The sequence below is a fragment of the Cajanus cajan genome, chromosome 9, assembly GCF_000230855.2.
Source record: "Cajanus cajan strain Asha chromosome 9, NIPB_CcT2T_4, whole genome shotgun sequence".
NCBI lineage: Eukaryota > Viridiplantae > Streptophyta > Magnoliopsida > Fabales > Fabaceae > Cajanus > Cajanus cajan.
This window is the reverse complement of record NC_138525.1, coordinates 1371542-1394005: the sequence shown is the minus strand read 5'-3', so window position 1 is coordinate 1394005 and position 22464 is coordinate 1371542. Positions and strand designations below refer to the sequence as shown.

Genomic DNA, 22464 nt, shown 5'->3' with positions numbered 1-22464 from the left:
TTGATAATCTTTCTAGCGTAAGCAAGCATTTAAGATAAGCATAGATCAATTGTTTCTGGATCATGTTAGAGCCATATCTACAAGAATGGACACAGTGGACTCACACGTAGCACCTCCTTAGTGGTGCTTGCTCCTTTATCTCAGCCTCAACAAGAAAAAGAAAAGTAGCTTCAATGTACCCAGACAAAGTGTAGCCTTATGTGTTCAAATGCCACATGACCTTAAGCAAATTGAAGAAATAAATGAACTACTAGTTTTCTTGCAACAGCATTAAGAGCAAAAGGAGGCTACAACCCTACCACATTACACATTATACATTTCAAGAAACATGTATGGAGCCCACCAATGGTTTTCCAGATTGATATGAAGAAAAATGTTAACAACACACTATTTCTCATTGGTGAATATTGAAAATCACAAATTTTGTAGGTTTCACATCTCTTTTTAATGAGTCTTTTTCCTGATTTAGTGGTAGGACCTACTAAAATTTGTGATTTTTAACCAATAATAAGGTATTAACAAGAAAGTGTTAAGAGTTAGTGCCGCTAGCATTTTTCTTGATATGAATATTGGATTTCCCAATTGTGCACTATGGAGAATTCTGGTCCTGTTTGTCTAATTTCTTTAATATGAAGTTAATGACATTCCAGTCAAAACCACGATACTGAAGCCACCTAACAATTCTTGCTTTTCTTGTCTCCTTGGGTACATTCTGACCTCTGAACCACTGCTTTGAGGCCTGCGCATAAAGATGATCCATGGAATGTTTTGACAAGCCAATGACTGACTTGTTATCTTCAGCACAATCATTGTCCTTGAAGACCAATTCAACTGCCTTCTCAGCATCAGCTTGACTAACTCCCTTCTTGAACAGTGCCTGGCACGACAATTGCAATCCATCAAACAAGTGTTTCCCTTGGATGATAATAGAAGTATATGGCTATTGAGTATTGAAGGCTTGTGTGGTGAAAGGCCTTTGAGCTTTGGCCATTGGTCTTGCCTTGGCCCACAATAATGACAGTGAAGAACCTTTAAGCAAGCACTGCTTTCTTTCATCCCTAGTGTGTTTGGGGCATCTAAACAAGCTTAATGAGAGAAGATTGAAGCCTTCAATCAAGTGTTTTTATAATTTTAGAGGGGGGAAAGGAATTAGGCTGAATTCAAATGAGGTGATTTTTGCATATTTGGAAAAGGAAAAAAAAGGAAATTGAATCAGATAGTTTTGAAATGAAATAAATTGAGCACTTAATCAAGTAGCTAAGTAATAGGAGTAAGTATTCAATCAGATAAAATACAAAAGAAAAGAATTGGATTGGAGCTTTGCATTTGACAAACAATTCGCTGCAAAAAATAAACTACTTCAAAAGTTCTTAAACTTTGGGGAAAAGAAATTTTTTCATACACAAGCTAAATTTTCAGATTTACGTATATTAGAAAATTATATATTTCTTATTACTTTAACTTTGTCCTTCTATGCTAGTATATATTTTCACATTTTTAATCTCAATTAGTAATTGTTATAAAAAAAAGTGCAAGCACACAGCTCTGCTGAATTAGCAAGAAATGCTGTCAGAATGCACTGCAATTTTTCCTCCTAATACTATATTCTAGAGTTAGAATGATGATAAATTTTAGCAAAACAACACAAGCATAATACCAGCACCATTATTTACTACTCTGCTCTGCAAAGAGACTAATAACAAAACACAAGGAAAAGTAGACATGAAAAAATCGGAACGGAACAGTTTTGAGGTAACATGTAAGAAGCAGAAAGTAATGTGACAAACAAAAATACAACATAGATTAACTTACTTGTTTGATACGCCATGGCCCCCAACTTGACGAAGACCATCTAGCTTGGGAAAATGTTTCAGCATACAACCTATCATTGATATACCCTCTGATACAAAAAAAAGTTAAACTAATCACCATAATAAAAATAAAAAAGTATAAAAATGTCTGCAAATTAAGTTTATAAATGAAATTAAGAAAGCATATTTTGAAAAATGCTGAACTATATCATATTAATATGATAAAAATGGGTAATATGCAAACTTTCGAAAATTTTGAAATACATGTATCATTTATCACAGGTAATTCTGCATAGTACATGATTACTTCATCTGCATATATAAATTAATAATGTGTGTGAATTAATACAAAATTCATGATAAAATATTTTTAGAAAATATATATCAGTCTCTATCCTTCTTAGTGCAAGAAACATTAAATGGAAAGGAAAACTTGTTCATTTCATATAAAAACTGTGGAGCTGTTGTTTATCAGACATTTTCAAATGCATTCTTATTTGAAGCTTTACTCACTGTCAAAAAACAACATCCTAAAATGGAAAAAGAAGAAAGAATTTTGGATTCCCAAAACGATCTCCATGATTTGTGTTGATAAACACCTTCATTACAAACCACATCTTAATGTTCATCTTCACTTTTCTTTATTCAAAGGAACCGTAACAATTTTCAGTGGATGGATTGTTGACAAGTAATCACTGTTAACCATAAGTGAAGTGACCAAGTAAAATTATTTCATCAAGGTAAAAACTCAGATCATTTCCTTTCAATTATACAATATCAACAAACAAAGATAAATTCATATATTTTACTTCAACCTTGAAAACAATAAAAAGAATAAGCGCAAGTTTGGTTTTGACTGAATTTTAGAGAAAAATCTTTATTTTTTTATCTCTCAAAAGCTCTCTTTGTAAGCTTTTGATTATAAGTTGTTTTGAATATAAAATTAGTCCAAAAACATAAACCATTGTTGACACTTTTTTGGGGGAGAGTTAATTGACTTTTTTCAAAAGCACTTTCAGGAAGCCAGAAAATAAAAATGATTATTGATATTTCTCCAAAACAAGTCATACCAAACATGCACTTTAAACGTCTCAATTCCTTTTTCCCTATTTTTTGTAGTCTAAACATGTTATATCCATTAGCTCTTCAATGGAAAAAAGTGGAAAATTGTTCATCAGTTTAAACATGTTATATCCATTAGCTCTTCAATGGAAAAAAGTGGAAAATTGTTCATCAGTTTCTGACACAAAAAAAAACCCGAAAAAAGAAGTGTCATTACATGCTGTATTAAAAAGTAAACAACTCTAAGTATAAATTAATTCAGACTTAAATTGGAAAATGACCATATTACCAGTTAGGTTTAATTAATTGTTTGGTCCATATACTTGTGCTAACTTTTTTTTATTTTAATCCTTATATCTAAAAACTCTGCATTTTAGTCCCTACACAAGCATATTTATTTACATTTTTTGTCCTTATGTCTCCATTTTGTGGCGGTTTTGCACCACTAGAAAGCTAACAACAGACTAAAATGTAAACAATTACTCATGTAGGGATTAGAACTATAGAGTTTTTAGGTATAAGGACTAAAACAAAAAATTGGAACATGTATAGAGATTAAATGATTAATTAAACCTTCCAATTGTATAAGATGGGTCACTTAAATTCTCAAAACATTCATTCTTCCTCAATAACAAGTTATCTAGCCATTCTCCCGATGGAGATCCCACGACTGAATTAATAGTTGGCTAGAGTTGCATTCAAAGTCATTTGTGATGGGAATTTGTATTTGTAATTACAGACATCTCATTTTGAGGCCAGGAATCACATAACATATATTACTCTTAGTTTGTTCTATCTGGATAAAATCTTAATGGGAACCAAATTTAGGAAGTAGTTGTCTGAAAGTGAGTAAAGCTTAAAGTAACAAAGCATTTAAAATTGGCTAATAAACAATAGCTAAACAGTTTTATGTAGTTAATTACATACCTTCTCTGGAACTTGTTTATCACTGCCTCAACTGCATTAGGAGAGAATCTCTTTCCAAGCAATTTCTTTTTCAACTCAAGTGTTGTGAGTGCCCTACAGAACAGAGAGACAGACATGCTTAAAAGAAAAGACTGAATTTTACTTTAAATTTGCACACTCACCTTTCCAGAAGGAAAAAGATATCATTTTACTAATTATTACAAAATTTCTTCTCTTTGTTAACAACTGATAAGCAAATGCAACTCCAGGAAATTCCTTGTTATTAAAAGTTTGCTAAAATGTTTCCAAAGGCATGCCAAATAAGCAAACAATTCATTCTGCATATCCTCATTCTTTAATATAATGATATACAACTTACAAGACAACTTCAATCTAGTTGAAATTTCTGAAAAAATGCATGAGACATTTGTAAGTAGATAGTGACTAAAATGCCAAAGTAAGACATACAATTTGTCTTTTAGCTTTCATGTTGAGCCTTGGCACAATAGTAAGGTTTTTGCCTTGTGACTTAGAGGTCACAAGTTCAAATCCTGGAAACAGGCTCTCTACTTGTGGAGTTAAGGCTGCATACGTGTACCCTCCCCAGACATCACTAAGATGAAATACTTGACTTTCTCTTTAATTTATCAATGGCATTGTTACAAGAAGGTAAATATTGTAAGTTGAAGCACTGAATAAAACTAAAAAGGAAGTGGGCCCCACAGGAAAAAAGAGTAACAATTAACTACATACTCCTAATGGCATGACAAAAATTGAATTTTCTTGCACTTAAAAAATGAACATTATGCTCAGCCATGTTTGGTTCAGAATCTCTTCAATTTGATTTACAATACAGTTATAACAAGGCTAGCACTGAATAAATTCTATTTTTCGGATGAGGAAATGGGAGACAACAACTAACTTAGCTGCAAGTAATTTAATAGCAGACTCCTCAACATCACTAGTAAATTTATCAATTGGAATCATATCTTGGTCACCAGAGTGTCCTCCCTGATCGATTGTCAACTCTCCAACATCTTCCACTTGATCAAAAGAACCTACAGTCCACAGATTAAAATGCTCAGAACAACTTCACTTCTTAGATATAATATACAACTCATAAAGGCTGTTCCATTTCTAATCATACTGTTTGGTTCTGCAGCAGAACATTCCATTATAACAAATTGATAGAAAGAAGCCACAAGTCAAGAGTTAAAACATGTTAAAGCATGATAATGGATGTAATTTTTTTAATTGGTAAAAACAAACACATTGTGAATCTAAAAGCACGAACATATAATTCATCCTCGAGAAAATGAACTTTAGTTAACCATAAGACCGACACTACCCCTCCTTTTTTTCACGTTGTTTTCTTAATAGTCATGTTTTTGTTTTTTGTAAGCAGCTTATTTTTATTCAATTTATCAATTACAAAGACCATCAATCACAAATCACAATGTAGCCTCAAAAGTGTGATAAATCTGTTATTACTTTTATTTTATAACAAACTGAGTCTATCCAGTACCACAATATAACAACATTACATTACCACACTTAAAACAATGCCACCATGCACCATCCCATGCTAGGCAGCAAATTTAATTGATATGCTTAAAATCGCAAATATTTAGTGTTTGACTACATCTAGTGATGTAGAACTAATTCCCAAACGATGAACTAAAAAACCATATCACATTAGATAGAAGTTTACCTTCTTCAGTGTCATCAAATAATAAATCAGGGCAAATTTCATTTTGATCTTGAGAAGCTTCACAATGTGCAATTGTTGCATACATATCTTTTCCACCATTTATCTTGAGCACATTAACATCAGGACAGCTGCAATATCCTAGGCTTTTCAGTGGCAGAGAAGTTTCAGGTATTTTCACCCTGCTAGAAATGTACCTAACAGGAACGGAAGAACTAAAGTCTCTACTCTTCAGGCACACAATTTGTGACTTCCAAATGATCCTATTTTTTTAATACCCGAAAAGGAAAAGGTTTAGAACAATGGCCAAAATGTTTCAGAAACTATTGAAAGTTGAGACTTGTATAAAGAAATTGAAGAACTTCCTTCAACCCAATACAATTTCACCAATTGGGTAGCTAAATTAGAACTCCATTACTAATTTACTATAAAAAAATTAAAAAAAAAAAAAAAAAAAAAGCTTTTCTGTCATTTTGTTTCAGTAGCCAAATATGGAGGTAGCTAAAAAAGAGAGAAAGAAATTACCGGGGAATTGAAAAAACGCGGGAGGGAAGGTGGCATGAGATTTTGAATCCGATGTTTCCCGCGAAACCTGCCATGTTCACGAACCCGTAATTCCTGTCTACCAAGGGTTCCCCATTTTTGGTCCGTTTCTCCTCCGCTCAGTTTTTTTTTTTGTCACAATTTTGTTTTGTGGTCTCGAGTCCTGATGTTTGGGCCGGCCCGAATTAGCACTTATCTATGATACCGATGGTGGGCTGGGCTAAATTTTATTGGACCGATTTCTTGATGACCCAGTTAAAATGGGCTTTCTGGACTTTGGTCCGTCTTTCTATGACAGCCAGAAAGAATATTCACAACTCCCCACTTGACCCAATCCCCACCCATGAATTATATTCTAATAATCAATTTTTTAATGTGTGATTGTGGACACATAATAAAAATAAAAATAAAGAGTTTTTATTAAAACAGAAAATTTTATTATATTAATAACAAAAACTGTTATCTGAATTCTGAAGTGCAATTGTAACAGGTAGTTGTTGTGCATCTGCATCACCCCTTTCTCAAGGAATGATAATGTTTATTATATAGTTTGGTTTGACAATGACTGACAAAAAAAAAAGAGAGAGATTTAAGTAAAATTTAGAGATGAAAGTCGTCTTCATATATTCAATAAATTGTAGTAAATTGTGAAATGAAAGAAGTATGTTATTTAAGCAAAAATGCTAAGAACGAGAAGAAAAAAAATGATAAATAAAATGGAAGGGGAATTTATGACTGATATGAGAAATGATTGGATGAGAAGAAAAAAAAATTGAGAAAATATAAGAGGTGATTAGATGAAAAGAAAAAGATGATTGAGAGAATGATACAAATAATTTTTAATGAAGGTTTAATAACAAATAAAAAATATTTATTTTCATAGATTCAATAAATTATAGCAAATTGTAAAATAAAAGCAACGGTCATAAAATAAAAAATATTGTTGTGCAATAACCTATAATCTTTAAAAACTTGAAATGGCAATATGACTCAGCCTTTATATTATAAATAAATAGAAAATAATATAAATAATTTTTAAAAAGAATTTAATAATGAATAAAAGATTTATTTTCATAGGTTCAATAAATTATAGCAAATTGTGAAATGAGAGAAAAATCTATAGTCTCTAAAAATATGAGATGCCAACGTCATAGTCTACAGCTTAGTCTTTATATTATAAATAAGTAAAAATGTTGATATGAAAGAATCTATGATCTTTAGAAATATAAGATGAAAACATCATAACTCGCGGCTCAATTTTTATATTATAAATAAATAGAGAATGATATAAATAATTCTTAAATAGAGTTTAATAATTAATAATAAAAAAAACATTTATTTTCACATATTCAATAAATTGTAGCAAATTGTGAAATAGAAGAAATATGTCATATAAACAAAAATGATGATGTAAAAAAATGTATAAGCTCTAAAAATATGAGATGACAACATCATAATAGCTCAATCTTTTTATATTATTAATAAGAAAAAATGTTGATGTAAAAGAACATATAATCTCTATAAATCTAAGATGACAATGTCATAGTCCACGACTCAATCTTTATATTATAAATAAATAGATAACAATATAATTATTTTTTAATGAGAGTTTAATAATGAATAAAGGTATTGATTTTTATAGATTTAATAAATTGTAGTAAATTGTGAAATGAGAAAATATCATATCTCGCGGCTTAGTCTCTATATTATAAATAGATAGATAAAAATATTTTATTTTTATATTTTTTTAAAAAAAATTACAAGATCACCTAAAACACTATCAGATGGTATTAACATTTTTTTTAAAAGTCATGTTAAATTGTTGGTTGTGTTATGATTTTGGTATAAATAGTGTTATAGGTCTAAACTAATTCTGAAGATCCTTTTTATAATTTAAACCTAGTTTTAGTTACTATGTTTTTCTAGTCATATATATCAAATAGCTCAAAAAAAAAAAAAGAAAGAAAGGCAAAGAACAAGAGAATGTTGTCAATAACTATGTCAAATGGTAATAAAGAAAATGTATGAAAGTAGCACTTATACTTTACTACAAACAAACAAAAAAACAACTTTTTGTAGAACACAAATTAATCTCAATCCATTCTCCAAGCATATAGAAAATGGCAATAACCTTTGGAGGATGGATTCTCCTCTAGCAATTCACACATGCTGCTACCCCCGCTTCTTCCTGAGCATTCTCTGCCATTAGAATCACTAGTCGTTTCCACAAAACCTGGCTTGAAAACAAAGAAGGCAGGGCCAGAACCAAGGTCATTGAAGAGCCAATCATGCACATCCCAAAATATTTGCACAGGCAAATTATTAACCATCACTATTTCATTCCCCCTGAATCTCCAATGCAAGTTCATTATTCTACTGGCCAACATCCCATCTATGCTAATCCACATTTCTGGATCATCAGGCCCACAAAGGGAAGTCTCAATCACAACATCATGTTCTGTCTTACTATTACCATCTTCCAGAATGGCTCTGGTGCAAAACAGCTTCTTACCATACACATTGTCTCTCTTGCACAACAAGGTAGCCTCTTCAGGGGATGGTTTTGATTTGGTTCTATCATAAGCATCGTTCTCCAAATCCCCCAATAACAAAAGCACCTCTTTCTTGTACACCAAGGCAACGTAATAACCTGAGCATGGTTGTGGACTTGTGTTGAATTTCGCCTTCCGAAGATCCCAGAAAATGTCTACTCTTGCACCTTGTATTTCAAAGGATCTAAGACCCTTTTTCCCCCAAGACTGCCCTGATTCCAAATCAATCTTGCAGGTGTACTTGTTTTCTTCCAAGGTGTTCTCCACGCTCATGGAAAGGAAATGGTCTGTGGGGTTCTTGCACCATGAAACTGTTACACATCGTAATGATTCTGCTACTTTGGTCTGATAAACAAAGGTGACAGAATTCTCAGGGTCATCTGTTTTTGTGGCTTGATCCTTGCATGTTTTCTTCCTGGATGGTGGTTCTGGAACGGTTAACATCACAGCTTCTACTAGAGAATTAGCCATTGGCTACATAAATTGAGCATGCAAATGTATATATGATTTTCTTATAGGACCTATAGTTGATCCTCTTTGGCCTCCAATGGTCAAAGATAATTATAATTTGTAAACCTATCATAGATGCTTCTAACAATATAATAACAACAGAACCATCATCTTTCAACAATGCTTCTAACAAAACCCGAACGGCATCACAGGAGTTCTTGGTCAGAGCCTCAGAGGTTTGAATGCTTAACGAATCGCAATATTAGGAAATTATGTGCAATAGCTGTAATGTTCCGACATACGTGAAAATTAAGAATGGATTTGTGGAAAAAAAATCTAGACAGAGGTTGTCAACGAGGTGTCAAGAACAGAAGATCCTTTTTATTGCTTTTATCTATTAATAGACTAATGTTTCACAAATTGAAATATGAAAATGGAAACAAATTGCACTTCTAACTTTAACCCAACTAGAGCCGCTTTCTGCATGATTTTCAACCTAATTAATTATAGTAAATGTCACATTTGGAAAAAGCCAGTTAAGGAAGGTGTTGGTCTAGATGTTAAAAGGGATTGCTTTTAAACAGGGTGCTTTTGGAAAGTTAAAACTTTTTAGGCTAAATACCTATTTTGCTCTCTTATAATCTTTTTTTGTTTTAATGTAGTCTCGCTTTTATTTTAGGCTAAACACCTGGAACCAGAACGGCCCGTTCTGAAACCAGAACGGGCCGTTCTGGATGCGCTTTTGGTGTGTTAATTTTGCATCGAAAACGGGTCGTTCCAAATGAAAAATTTACACACCAAGAGTACACCAGAACAGATTGTTCTGAAACCAGAACGGGCCGTTCTGGTTTCAGAACAGGTCGTTCTAAAATCAGAATGGTCCGTTCCAAAACTGAGAATAGAATATTATTTATTAATTTTATTACAAAATATAATAATTTTGAAAAAAAATTTTATGGTAAAAATTTTAAAATTACTTATTTTTATAAAATACAATTGCCTTATAAATAGAGTAATAACATTTTCTTTTTCTCTTTCTATATGAAGAAATATTTAAGTGTCACTTTATAATTTTTTGTAACTTATTTAAAATTAGATGAATAAAATGATAAAAATTAATAGGATAAACATAATAAAATTATTAATTTATTTTCTTTTAGTGTCTTCTAAATTTTTACATTCATTTAAAATAAAAATATTTTATATGTTAATTTGAATTAATTTAACGAAGTATTATATAATTTTTAATTTTTTTAAAACTTTTTATAAATTTGATCTATACATGAAAAACTTTTTAATTTAACAATTAAATTCTTAAAAATTTGATATAGAACATTAATTATTAAATAGAATAAATCTATCAAGACTTACTATTGAAGTAAATTTTTTCTTCATTAAAAATGAAAATAATTTTACCACAAAATAAAAACAATTAAACAATAAAATAAAATATAAAAAAATATTAATATATTTGTTATATTAGATATAACAGCATAATTAAAATATAATTAATATTATCATTTCATCATTTACTGTATAGTGTCATTTCATTAACAATATAGTGTCATTTCATCCTTTACTGTATAGTGTCAATTTGGTAGTAAGTGGTTCATCCTTTAGTGATACATTGCATTGTCATTAATAATACATTGTATAGCCTAACTGTTTAGCAATTGAAATTATCAATTTTCATTGACAATATTACCAAATTCAGTGTTTGAAATACTTTGTACGTTGGGTCTTTTTCCTTCCATGATTCACAACCGTGAACTATAATCATTGATCGTTTATGTTTGGCAGTCTGGAACCAGAACGACCCGTTCTGGTTCCAGGTGTTTTCAAAAAATTGGCATCCACGTGGCATCTACGTGGCATCCACCTATGCATCCACGTGGCATCCACGTGGCATCCACCTATGCAACAGTTAACTCCGTTAAAGAAATTTGGACGGAAGTCCCACATTGAAACCAATTAATTTATTAGGGACTAAATTGAAACCAATTAATTAGTTTGAGACCAAATTGAGACCAAAAATAAAAATGGGACTACATTGAAACAAAAAAAGATTATAAGGGACCAAAATAGGTATTTAGCCAACATTTTAATATATATATATACACATATATCAAAAAATATAATTACTAATTGAAATATTCTGATGAGAATGAACTTAAATTTATTTATTTTATTTTATTTTGCCACAAGTTTATATTTATTTTGAAAACAATAATAGACAACATATAATCAATTATCATATTGGAAATCATTTTAATGACTCCAGTTCCTGGTTATCCTTTTTACAAATTCTTCTGTTTTTAGAATTGAACAGATTTATTGAGCGACATGGTAAAGACCCCTCAAAATAATTCAATTTTACTATTTAGTCTTCATTTTAGAATTTTAGACAAGGTCACTTAGTTGGTTCTCCACTTTTAAAACCATTAAGTACACATGTGGCATCCTATCGTAATTACTAATTCCCACGGGGAGCATAATTCGAGTCAAAGTATTTGACTGATGATGTGAGACATGCATACGCTAAACGTTGATATCAAATGGAATATTAACATACTAACAGTAGATGCTTTTGACAAAAGAAAAATAGAGTGAATTTGTAAAATGTAAAAAGAAAAAAAAAAGTGAAAGACTAAACAATAAAATTATAATATTTTAAAGAATAAAAAACATTATACAACCCTTGTACAATTGTAATAATTCTACAAGGTTTTCAATATTTTTCTTTATTTCTTCCGTTACTTTTGTTGAATTTGTAATGAGATGCTGAATTCATAAAATGCAGTAAATACACGTTATCAATGTAGTTTTCAAAAAAAAAATACATTATCAATGTAGAACAACACCAAGTTTCCAGAAGAATGTTGACATAAAACAACAATAATATAACTATATCCCACTAGGTGAAGTCAGCTTTAGGGATCACACCATTCGGCTCGATTAAAAACCAAAGCTTCAAGAAAATTATTAACATCCGAAAATTTAAATTACAAAGGATCTGCATAATCAGAACACGAAAACAGAGGAAAGGTCGCACAAACTGACCTCAAGACCTCTTAGTCAATAAAATTATGTGAGTCGGTACTCCAACATGCACATCAACAGTTGTCACTGTACAAAAATAAATAATATAAAAAAATTAACAAATTTTAACCTGGAATCCTCAAGATAAAACAAAAAACTTTCCACGTGGCGTAGATCGGCTCCTTCTAGATTCAGGCAAAGTAGTATTGATGCCTTCCTTAAGATTGCGACCTGAACCATGTAAAATTCTGTTTTCAACTTTGCTGGACAATAAAGGCTCAGCTGCTTGCACTATTCCTCTGCATGTGACAAAAATGCTTATTTACCAATGAGGCTATGAATAATTTAATTTTTAATTAAAACATACATATAAACGAGAAACTTTTTTAATGATTCTTTAAGCCATACCTTGATCCAATGTTCTGAGAATTCCTAGATATGTTCTGATGTATCTTTTTAACATTTACAACACCATTGACTGCAGACTCCATGAAGCTTACATCATTTTCTGGCTCAAAGAAATCGTTCTTTCGAGGTGCCTCCATGGTCATTTCACGGCCAATATCCATGTCACAAATAGGTATCATATCAGGCTTTTGAATCCTGAAGGGCAATTGTTGATGATGCTTAACCTTGGCCTTACTGTCAGCCTTGTTTTTCCTAGTACCACCTTGTCTTACTGCAACTTGTTTGAATTGTTCCTCTTCATGTTCTTGATGGGCTTTCCTGGAGTTTACCTTCTGGAGGTTGCAGAGAGTTTCAGAAGTGTTCTGTTTCACTTGCTCATGTGAATGCAGATTCACCCTTGAGTTATTGTCTGTGGATGAGACCATTGGCATTGTGACTAGAGATTTATTTACTAGTACTCTAGTTGGAAATAGATGCTTTAATATTGGTTGGCTGTCTGTTGTGTCGCTTTTGACCTTGCTTTTAATGACAGACCCTCTATCAGTGGATATTGATCTCCTCTTGACTGGAGGTGATGGTGATCTACCTTTCCCTGAGCTCACTATTTTTTCTTCAGCTACAAGAGACATTTTTGGCATGGAGTCCTTCTCTATAAATGTTGAGGGAAATCTTGACCTTCTTTGCTTACCCGAAGAACAAGTTTTAGCCTGAAAATATAATTTCAGATTTAAAGAGTACGAGTTACACTTCAGTGTGATATAATTTCCTAATATAAATTTACACAAATTTATCATTAAAGTTTATATCAGCATGCATGCAATAACCTCAGAGCTTCTGTCATCCATGGGTCTTTGACAATTTTCAGGCTTCATGCTGTCACTGGTAACATTTTTGGGCAAACGAAAAGGTGAAACAGCTCTTGGTGCTTTCTGAGATTCTATGGCATTTCGTGCATTCCCAGCTTTCCATTGTTGTAGTTCAGTTTCCTTCCTCTCTAATGCCAATTTGATATTTGATATCTATAAAATGTTCAAACTGTTAGGCTATATTGACCAAGTTAAATTTAAAATTGCTCTAGTTATGACCAACAGCCGAACCTCTTCCTTTAGGTCCCGGATTTCACCAGTTTCTTTATTGGTTTGGGCAGCCCCAAGTTCAATGGTTGCAACCCTCTCCGCAAACTTAAGTGTGCTAATTGTCTCTCCAAGAGCATTGAGTTCAGGATTTATATGAACAAACATCAAGGTTTTTGCATGGCCACCTATTGATATGGAAAACAAAAAACATAGGTTAAGTTTTTCTTAATGGAATTTCAGAATAGAAAACTACTATGGCCTTATCCATATACATTAATATCAATATTTAAATTGAAAAATATTAATCAACGGAATGTCAACCCCTTCCCAATTCCTAAAGGATTAAAACAACAGAGGGCAAAAATATGTGATAGAACAATAAGGTGGTCCAAGCTAAAATAGAAAAGAATCCAAACTCTTAATGTTATTCCCGACAAGTATCATGAGGAATGTATACAAAAGAAGAAAGGGGTAATTTCAATTTAAATCTGCTTGTTACCTAATGAATCTTGTAGAACTTGTGTGAGCTTGCTATTTCTATAAGGAATATGTGGACTCTTCTGTGCCAAAGCAGAGATAACATCCCCAAGTGCAGAAAGAGATTTATTTATATGCTGGGCCTCCTTTAGTCTCTCACCAACCGCCTCAGATTTGTCCACTCTCTCACTTCCAGCCAAATCCACAAGATGGAGACAGCCTTTAAGAATGGAGTTAGACTCTAAGTCCCTCCCTCTAACATGAACTGTCAACACACTGCCATTGATGGTAAAGAAATTCATTAAATAAAATACATTTTATGGTTAGAGTGGCCATATATATTCATGGTGATGAATTTTTACCTATGAGAACGGCTGCTTCGCTCATTAAGAGCTGTAGCACCAACAGCACGATTCTTCTGACCAATTCTCATTAAATCAAGAACATCTTGAGTGCAATTAACCGGAACTAAAGATGCATCAGGCACGTTAAGACCATTCAATTGAGAATTGTTTCGTATATCTAATGTATATCTTGTTAAGGAAATGAACGAGCCAAAAAGATAAATGAAATTGCTAAAATCAATGCAAAAGATACAGTTTTTTTTTTCTCTTTTGGAGTTTGCAAAATGTTTTGATATGCAATTATACATGGCGAAAGATTAAAAAGTAATATAAATACAACTAGTATGCACTTTAAGGATATCTTCTGTTAGAGCCATCGCTGACTAATAAATCTCTCACTTGTTCATTATATATTTCAATCATCTGGACGCCAACTTCATATTTTATGGCATCTGCTCTTTCCTTTGAAATATGAAATAAGTCGCGCAAAGCCCTATAGTTTACACCCCACGTCTCTTCAGTCATCAGATCAGGGCCACTCTATCAAAGAAGTATTAACACACATGTATAAGAAAAGAGAGAAGACTAATAAATAACCCACTTGGAAATTCGAATGATTTTATGGCATTACACCTAAGGTTTCAAGGAAATAAAAAGTAAATTCAGTTTCCATTGTGCTGTTAAAAACATATTTAGTACAAAATTGTAAACAAGATGTAAAGTTCAAAAAGGGTTTTTATAACATACAGGTCTTTTTAAAATATTAATTGTCTCCTTCGTAAGAAGAAACATATCCAAACCAAGATACTAACTAAATAGAATTTTGTACCATAACAAATCATATGTTAGATTCTTGATTTCAAGTTCCTGTAACATGCTTACATGCACCACAAAGAGTGGACAAAAATCTACAGTTTTCTACTAGTACAAGAAAATAAAATCACTGATTGCAGTGCAAAACCACATAAATCCTGTTCCTTCTTGTGAGGCACACAATAAAAACAAAATTTAGTATGAGGACAGCACTACAATTTTAAGTGAAATGCATAAAATTGTCACAGATTGCATCTATGTGCAAGAATTTTTATGTACATTACCATTGTGTACGTTTTTCCTGACCCAGTCTGCCCATATGCAAAGATGCATACATTATAGCCATCTAAGACAGACCTAACCATTGGTTGAGTGTCGGCATATATTTGTTCTGCACATGATAAAGAAAAGTCATCATAAAAGCTTCAAATGAGAAGATATAAATTTCAAAAAAGATTATTCTTTTTATTTGGGACAAATGTGTTACAATATGATATCATGATTATTATCGTATTACGATCCACTATATAAATATTCAATTTTGCTCATTCTTCATTACATAACCAAATCTCTATTATCTACAAAAAGGGTTAAAAATTGTACATTATTATTTTCAAACATTTACTACATTTTACATAGAGTCATTTAGGAATAAACACGTAGCCCAGAGTATTCATTGACCCTATAAATTTTGCAATAATATGTCAAAAAATTAAAATACCTTGGGTGGCACTTGTTCCAAACACTTTATTGAATGAAAACACCCTTCTAGCATCTTTTCCTTGCTTAAGGGGATTCATAATCATTATGTTTCCATTTTCTCCAATATAATCTACTGTAGATTGTTCATTTGATTGTCCTGATAGGAAGGCCCTCACTCTACAGTAGACCCTAATGGCTCCTGTAAGGCAGCATATCTATTAAAATAGATAAATCGTGTAAGTAGATCCTTGAAGAAGTATCTCAGAATCTTGTGTACCTTTGAGGTCTTGGACTTGATTGTAAAGAAAGCGATTCTCTTCCAGGACTTTGTGGTAGGAAGAGGAGGCATCTTCAAGGCTCTTTATATGATTCTCTAAGAAATACACAGAACTCAACTCATCATTATGAAAGAATATTGCATGCATGAAACGATATTTTCATGGAAAAAAAGTCTCTAGATCATCACCCAGCCTGCTCAATTCTTGGTCCCACTTAGATTGAATTTGTTTGACCTCCAATTTTATCTCTTCATAGAAATACTTCAATCGCTGGAGCAGGGGAAAAAAACAATTACAGTGAATGATGCTGATCTAATATCACATAATAAATCATCTAAAGTGGTACATTTGATTTTCAACTTACATACCTCAAGTTGTTTTTGCAGGCCATCAATTATCTCAGCATGCCTGGCAGAATAATTGACATTTTGCTGATTACTATCACGTTTTCCACCACAAGTGCATAGTTTAGAGGATTCGTTTGATGCCAAACTACGTCTTTGATTAAGATATGATGTGATAGCTTTTATGAATTCTCTCTTAGAGAGGCAACCAGTATCGCCTTTCAATATTTTCTTGAGGAAAAGTCCAAGCTGCAGACAATTGTTAAGTTTTGGTAACCTTCAAAAGTATGGAAAAGGAAAAGCCCAAACTGGCAATCTTGATTTGTGAAGTTGAAAACAAACAGAAGGTGCTTTTACATACTAAATGTCATAGCAAGACAAAAAGATGCATTAAATGTTTAAGTACCTGAGTGCCTTGAGAATCAAGCAATGCAGAAAAATCCTTGACAACCTTCCTGAGAAAAGTATCAATTACCTACACAAAATTTTACCCAGTCCCAAATAAGATTGGCTGAATCAAATGAATCTTTATGCATAGATTTAATATCCCAAAAAAAAAATTCAAAAAACCAATCCATTTTAACAGTTTTAAAATTTTCCAAAGGTTACAAAAACCACAGCACATAGGAAAGGATCTTACCTACCATTGAATTCAGCGGCAGATCTTCAACCCCATCAGCCTCTCTGAGGTAAGCCAGGAGAAGTTTGAGTCCAAAGTGATCAAAAAGCGAAGTCAAAGCATTAGCAGTTGTGGTTTCCTCAGTTGAAACCTCGCCAGATGCACGAAGAAGCTGAAGCAGTTGTTCATACTGTGATGACTCATACTCATCAGCATTCTCATTACCCATTATGGAGGAAGGAGACCATTTGGGGAAGGAAGTAATCCTGACAGTTCCACCATACCTCCACACCCCAACTCCACCTGACAGCTTCCATTCATAATACCCTTTCAAACAGAGAATGCAGTCCACAACTTTGCTCGACGAACCCCCCTACAAAAAACACTCAACCCCATTAACACAATAGAGCAAAGGTAGAATCTTAAGCTGTGTTTGGATAAACAATTTCCTTGAATAAGTCCTTATATATATACGCATCTAGTCTGTTTGAATTATCTTCTCCAAAAGAAAAAAATAAAATAAGTTTCTTTCTAAGCTAAAATTAATTTATATATAAGTTAATTTGTAGATAATTTGTAGATGCTTTCTCATATAACTTCTCAAAAAAAAATTATGCATAAACTAGTTTTAACTTATAGAGAAGTTTATTTAATTTTCTTGTATTTTTTTCTTTTCTATTAGAAATGGTTCTAAAAGAATTTATTCAAACAGACCTTTATGTATAAGTAGCTTTAAGCTATTTTATCTTGAATAGCTTATTGAAATACGCTTAAAAAAGTTTTTGGACATATTATAAGCTAATAAACCATTAATTTCATCTTTAAAAGTATAATTCTGTCTCCTAAATCAGTTGGTAAAGTAATAAAATTATTTAGTAATCTCTCAAATATTAGAAATCATTCTATTTAGATACCTATGTGTTGAAGAAAAATCATTCAAATCAACATATATCAAATCAGGAACGAAGTCGATAAATATTTAATACTTCTAAGTTCTTGCAAACATTTTGTCTAATACTTATGTGATAAGATAAGTCATAATAAGATTGAAGGGGAGGAGGGTGATCATCACCTTTTCCAAATCGGAAGCTTCGAAGGTCAAAAGCTTCATGTCTTTGACGGCCTCAAGAAAGTTCCGCATGTTCTCAAAGTACTGAATTGCGGACTGAGCGGGTCCCTCTGCAGACTGAACGGCGAGGTTGTCGTTGTCGACAACCTTGACGACAGCGCCGGGGTTGACTCTGTTGAGGACGTTGCAGAGAATGAGACCGTTGCGAAGTGCGAGACAGAATTCCTCCTCGGAGGGTTCTTTCGCGAGCGATGAAGACGCGCCATTGTCCATTTGCCGAAGCCATTCTGCTGCTTCGTATCTCCTTGAAGCTGTTCCCACAATGCCATTGTCATTTGTCACACACTCGAAAAAAAATCAACAACGTTTCGTTTCAAAATTCAAACAGATCAACACGCCACCGTTTCAGCTATATATAAAATAATTTTGGTCTCAATAAGTGTGTGATTTTATTTATTTTTATTTTTTTAAATGTTTTATATTCAATATTTTATAAAATTAATTATTTTAAAAAATTAATTAATTCTAAACTTACATTAAATTTCTGTGAGAAGGTAGAACGGTGATTCGCGAAAGAACAAAAAAATCTCGCAGACAAAATAACAAATTTGGTTTCTTTTATAAAATAAATAAATTTAACAGATCTACTCTTTAAGAATTAAGGTCTAGTTGGGTTAAAGTAAATTCGTTGATTAAATTAATAATTATCGATATTATCTGCACATGCATAATCTATATCTATATCTATACGGATATCCTTTTTTGGTAACTATTTTTATCTCCATTTTTTTTTTATTATTATACTCTTTTATTTTAAAAAAATTAGAAAAATATTTTTTAATTAAATTTTTAATAATTATTTTGGTTTTTGATTTTTATATGAATTATTTTATTATTTGTTTATAATTTAATAACTACCTCTTTTTATGAATAATTTTTCATTTTTTTATTTTAATATAATGCAAGCATGAATTGCCCTTTTTCCTGCTAGTAAATAATAATTGGGCTGAAATATTAATAGACTTTTCTATGAGATTATTCATTTGATCTTTACACCAGTCAAATTGCTACTGTCATTTTACACTCTTGTAAAAAATAGCGTTCACTGTTATGCTTTTGACTTTGAACTCTGTTAACTTCAATTACAAATTTACAATCACTAAAGATTAAACACAAAGGTTAAAAAGTTAAAGTGGTCTGGCCGGAGGGATGATTATTATTTACAGCAGTGTCGCATTAATGGTGTTTCTTTGTTTGAAATCAACTCTCACTGTATTACTTTAAGTGAAAGAATAACTAATTGTAAAGTATAATAAATTTTACCTAGAGTACTATAATATATAATAATTAGTTTTAAAATAGGGTTATAAATTAAAAAATAATAATTAAACATGATTCATTTAAGAGCAAATTATAGTAGACGAGGTATCTTTAAAGACGACGCTTGCAATCACAAAATTTGAATGACAAGGTCACAGGCCCACGCCACCACGGAATGCTGGTGGGCTGGGCCGCTGCGGGAGTGATCCCATTTAAGAACAACACATCCTCAGGCAATGCATAATGCGCTCTATAATTTTGTGCTGCACCATCTTTTCATCTGTACTGTGTCCCATTCTTTTTTCCTTTTCCACCCTCACTTTGTTTAATTTCTGTAATCTGATTATAATTATTGTTACTTACTACAGTATATTTTTTCTCTTTTTGCCATACTTTTCCCCCCTTATCTTAAACTAAACAATAAGGTGTAACGTGTAAGGCATCACATTTGCTCAAGTCAATTTTGCACCTATTCACAAGGTCAAACTTTTGAATGAAGAATGAACGGTTGGGTTTTAAATGTGTGCTCTAAAGTTAATTTATCCAGATAAAATATCAACCGTTCGATTATGAATGGTTTTAACTTTCTAAGTTACTGAAATCAAATGTATTTTTGAAATACATGTATGTGAAAAAACAGTTTGAGTTGAGCGGCATTTCCTGGAAAAAGTTCCATTATTTGAAAATGAATAAATATCTCCACTCCTTACAGCCACATTTCCTGGAAAAGTTCCATTATTTGCACATGAATAATTATCTCTACTCCTTACTTTTTATAAATATAAATAAATAAATAAATAAATAATGCACCCTAATGCAGTCGATTTTCGAAAATAGTATTGGTCTAAATATCATCTTAAATTTGTAGTGTTTGCCTTCCTAAATTGGATTTAATTTTTCAACAAAAACATCATTTTCCACTTCAAAAGCACGATGAAGATGAAATCAGTGCATTTTGGTTCCTAAATTACATTTCCAGTTTCAATCAGCTTTAAAACTGAGTTCCCACTTCCCAGTTTTGGTTCTTGAGGGGGACTTCCTTAAAAGCAACAGTTTCTTATGCTCTTGAAGATATAATTTTCAGAGTTCAAAAACTAAAAAGTAGCTGATAAAAATTAAAGTTCCCAACACATTGGTTCACTTTACACCCGTATTTGTTCAAACTAGCATTGTAACAACATAACAGTGCTAATGTGCAATGGCATCATAACATTAGTTCAAACTTCATACCTGCTTCCTCTGCTTTCCTCTGAGCCAATTCATGATCGTTGATGCTATCCTCAGTCACAGTGAAGGAAGCCTCATTGTTGTTACAAACCGAACCTTTCAAACTCAACCCTCTCTTGTGAGGAGATACAAAAAACGAGTTTGATAAACTCTCCTGTGGCATCTTTCTCTGCAAGAGCAATAATCAGAGAAATGCAATGCTTCAATTCAGTTCTTAGCTTCTTATAGTACACAACCACCTAAAAGAAAATTGAAATTGGTTTAGCATTTAAAATTGGAAAAATGCAGTTTATATGTAACTGTATTCTTCAATTAGATGTAAAAAGAACGAAGAGTGTTGTTTTTCATAGTGTAGGGAAAGACAGATTAGTAATTTAGAAAAATACCTGCGAATCGGATCTGACGCAGAAGCGTAATTTGAAGCAGAGTTCTCGTGGATTTGATGAATGACCGTTCAAAAATGGAAAGAGGCTTATATTAAATGTTTGGTTTGAATGTGAGTGATGGTGTTGGAAGTTGAGAGAGACTACTTAAAACAAAAACCACCTTCAATTTTGAACGTTGGTGTCTCCGTCATTCCCGTGTCCTTCAGGGCTCACGCCGTTTTAACGGCGTCAGGAGTCCTATCCTACGTGGTGCCAACTGTGGGACCCACCCAACGACGTCGTACCAATACTCTACCTTTCAAACCTTTTTCGCTCCCTCCTCACGAAAACATTAAAATTTTATATCTAAAGTGAGAAATAAATAGACTTAATCACCTATACACTATCAATGTAAAAGTTTTTTATACTGACAACTAATTAGATCTTTTAATTGTGTCATATCACTATTAAAAATAAATGTGTTTATAATGACATAGCACAATTAAAAGATTTAATTGGTTACCAGTGTAAAAAAACTTTACATTGGTAGTGTATATATTTATGTAACTATAATACTGTCATATGACACGTAAGAAAAAAGAAATTGAGAAAATAATATATTTTAATAAAATGTATCATCATTTTGCTTAAGATTTGCTTGTTTAAGTTTTTTTTTTTATAGAAAAAATACACTTAAAATGTATTTCAATGAATAATTCTAAAATATCAAAGAATTTTAAATATAAATTAATTCAGCTCCAAGTAATTAAATTTCAATTAATTATGAAATCGTTTGTTTTGACTATAAAACTTGGCAAGTATTTTCGTTCCAGATAAATGAGCTTCTTTTTTTTTTTTCTTCCAAATTTTCTTCTTTCTCTTCACTTTGTCATACATCACATGTAATGGTCTTAATACTGCAATACCTTCTCTCTTCCTTGAGAAGTTTGTACAGAATTTAAGTTATTTTATGTTAAGGAAACAAATCCCTTCATAATCTCTTTGTTTTACTGACAATGTAAAAATCGATAACATTAGAAACGGTGACGACACAGAGAAGGATTAAAATTGTCAAATTAGCCAGTCAACTTTCACCCAGCTCATCAAGTCAAGCATGAGAAACGAGACGGATTAACCTGATTTTATTTTAAACATGTGATTTCTGTTTGGGAAATCGTTGAACATTAATTGAATAGACTTTTTCATCTTTCCGATGAGAAAAATCAAAATAAGTAGTGTGTTATTTTTGGATTACATTGAACGTGATTGCAAAATAAACATACCTGTAGTGTGATTTCTAACTTAGCCTAACCTGTTGAGTTGGATTATATTTGGCCACCTTTTTTTAATA

The 22464-nt window shown here is 32.0% G+C and overlaps 3 protein-coding genes across 4 annotated transcripts; all 3 read right to left on the bottom strand.

The window, feature by feature from the left end:
* LOC109789354 (regulatory protein RecX family protein) lies at nucleotides 1-6168 on the bottom strand. The gene is made up of 6 exons (XM_020348282.3): nucleotides 6013-6168; nucleotides 5491-5750; nucleotides 4702-4837; nucleotides 3801-3893; nucleotides 1813-1900; nucleotides 1-877 (listed from the first exon to the last, which is right to left on the bottom strand). Exons 1-6 carry the CDS (start codon nucleotides 6084-6086, stop codon nucleotides 590-592), a joined length of 939 nt encoding a protein of 312 aa, XP_020203871.1. The 5' UTR covers nucleotides 6087-6168; the 3' UTR covers nucleotides 1-589.
* A 1955-nt stretch (nucleotides 6169-8123) lies between these two features.
* Nucleotides 8124-9053, bottom strand: LOC114915023 (uncharacterized). Its single transcript, XM_029268952.2, has one exon. It carries the CDS (start codon nucleotides 9051-9053, stop codon nucleotides 8124-8126), a length of 930 nt encoding a protein of 309 aa, XP_029124785.1.
* A 2934-nt stretch (nucleotides 9054-11987) lies between these two features.
* LOC109817524 (kinesin-like protein KIN-14F) lies at nucleotides 11988-21275 on the bottom strand. 2 transcript variants are annotated; one of them, XM_020382794.3, is made up of 17 exons: nucleotides 21135-21275; nucleotides 20752-20987; nucleotides 18205-18512; nucleotides 17158-17505; nucleotides 16920-16988; nucleotides 16538-16762; nucleotides 16358-16439; nucleotides 16169-16264; nucleotides 15911-16090; nucleotides 15474-15580; nucleotides 14738-14916; nucleotides 14395-14559; nucleotides 14055-14308; nucleotides 13577-13740; nucleotides 13304-13498; nucleotides 12480-13186; nucleotides 11988-12370 (listed from the first exon to the last, which is right to left on the bottom strand). In XM_020382794.3, the coding sequence occupies exons 2-17, from the start codon at nucleotides 20909-20911 to the stop codon at nucleotides 12211-12213; spliced, it is 3399 nt and encodes a 1132-aa protein (XP_020238383.1). In that variant the 5' UTR covers nucleotides 20912-20987; nucleotides 21135-21275; the 3' UTR covers nucleotides 11988-12210. The 2 variants fall into 2 exon arrangements, with proteins under 2 accessions (XP_020238383.1, XP_082919517.1); XM_083063391.1 differs by having other exon boundaries at nucleotides 20752-20917; nucleotides 21135-21260.
* Nucleotides 21276-22464: the final 1189 nt, after the last annotated feature.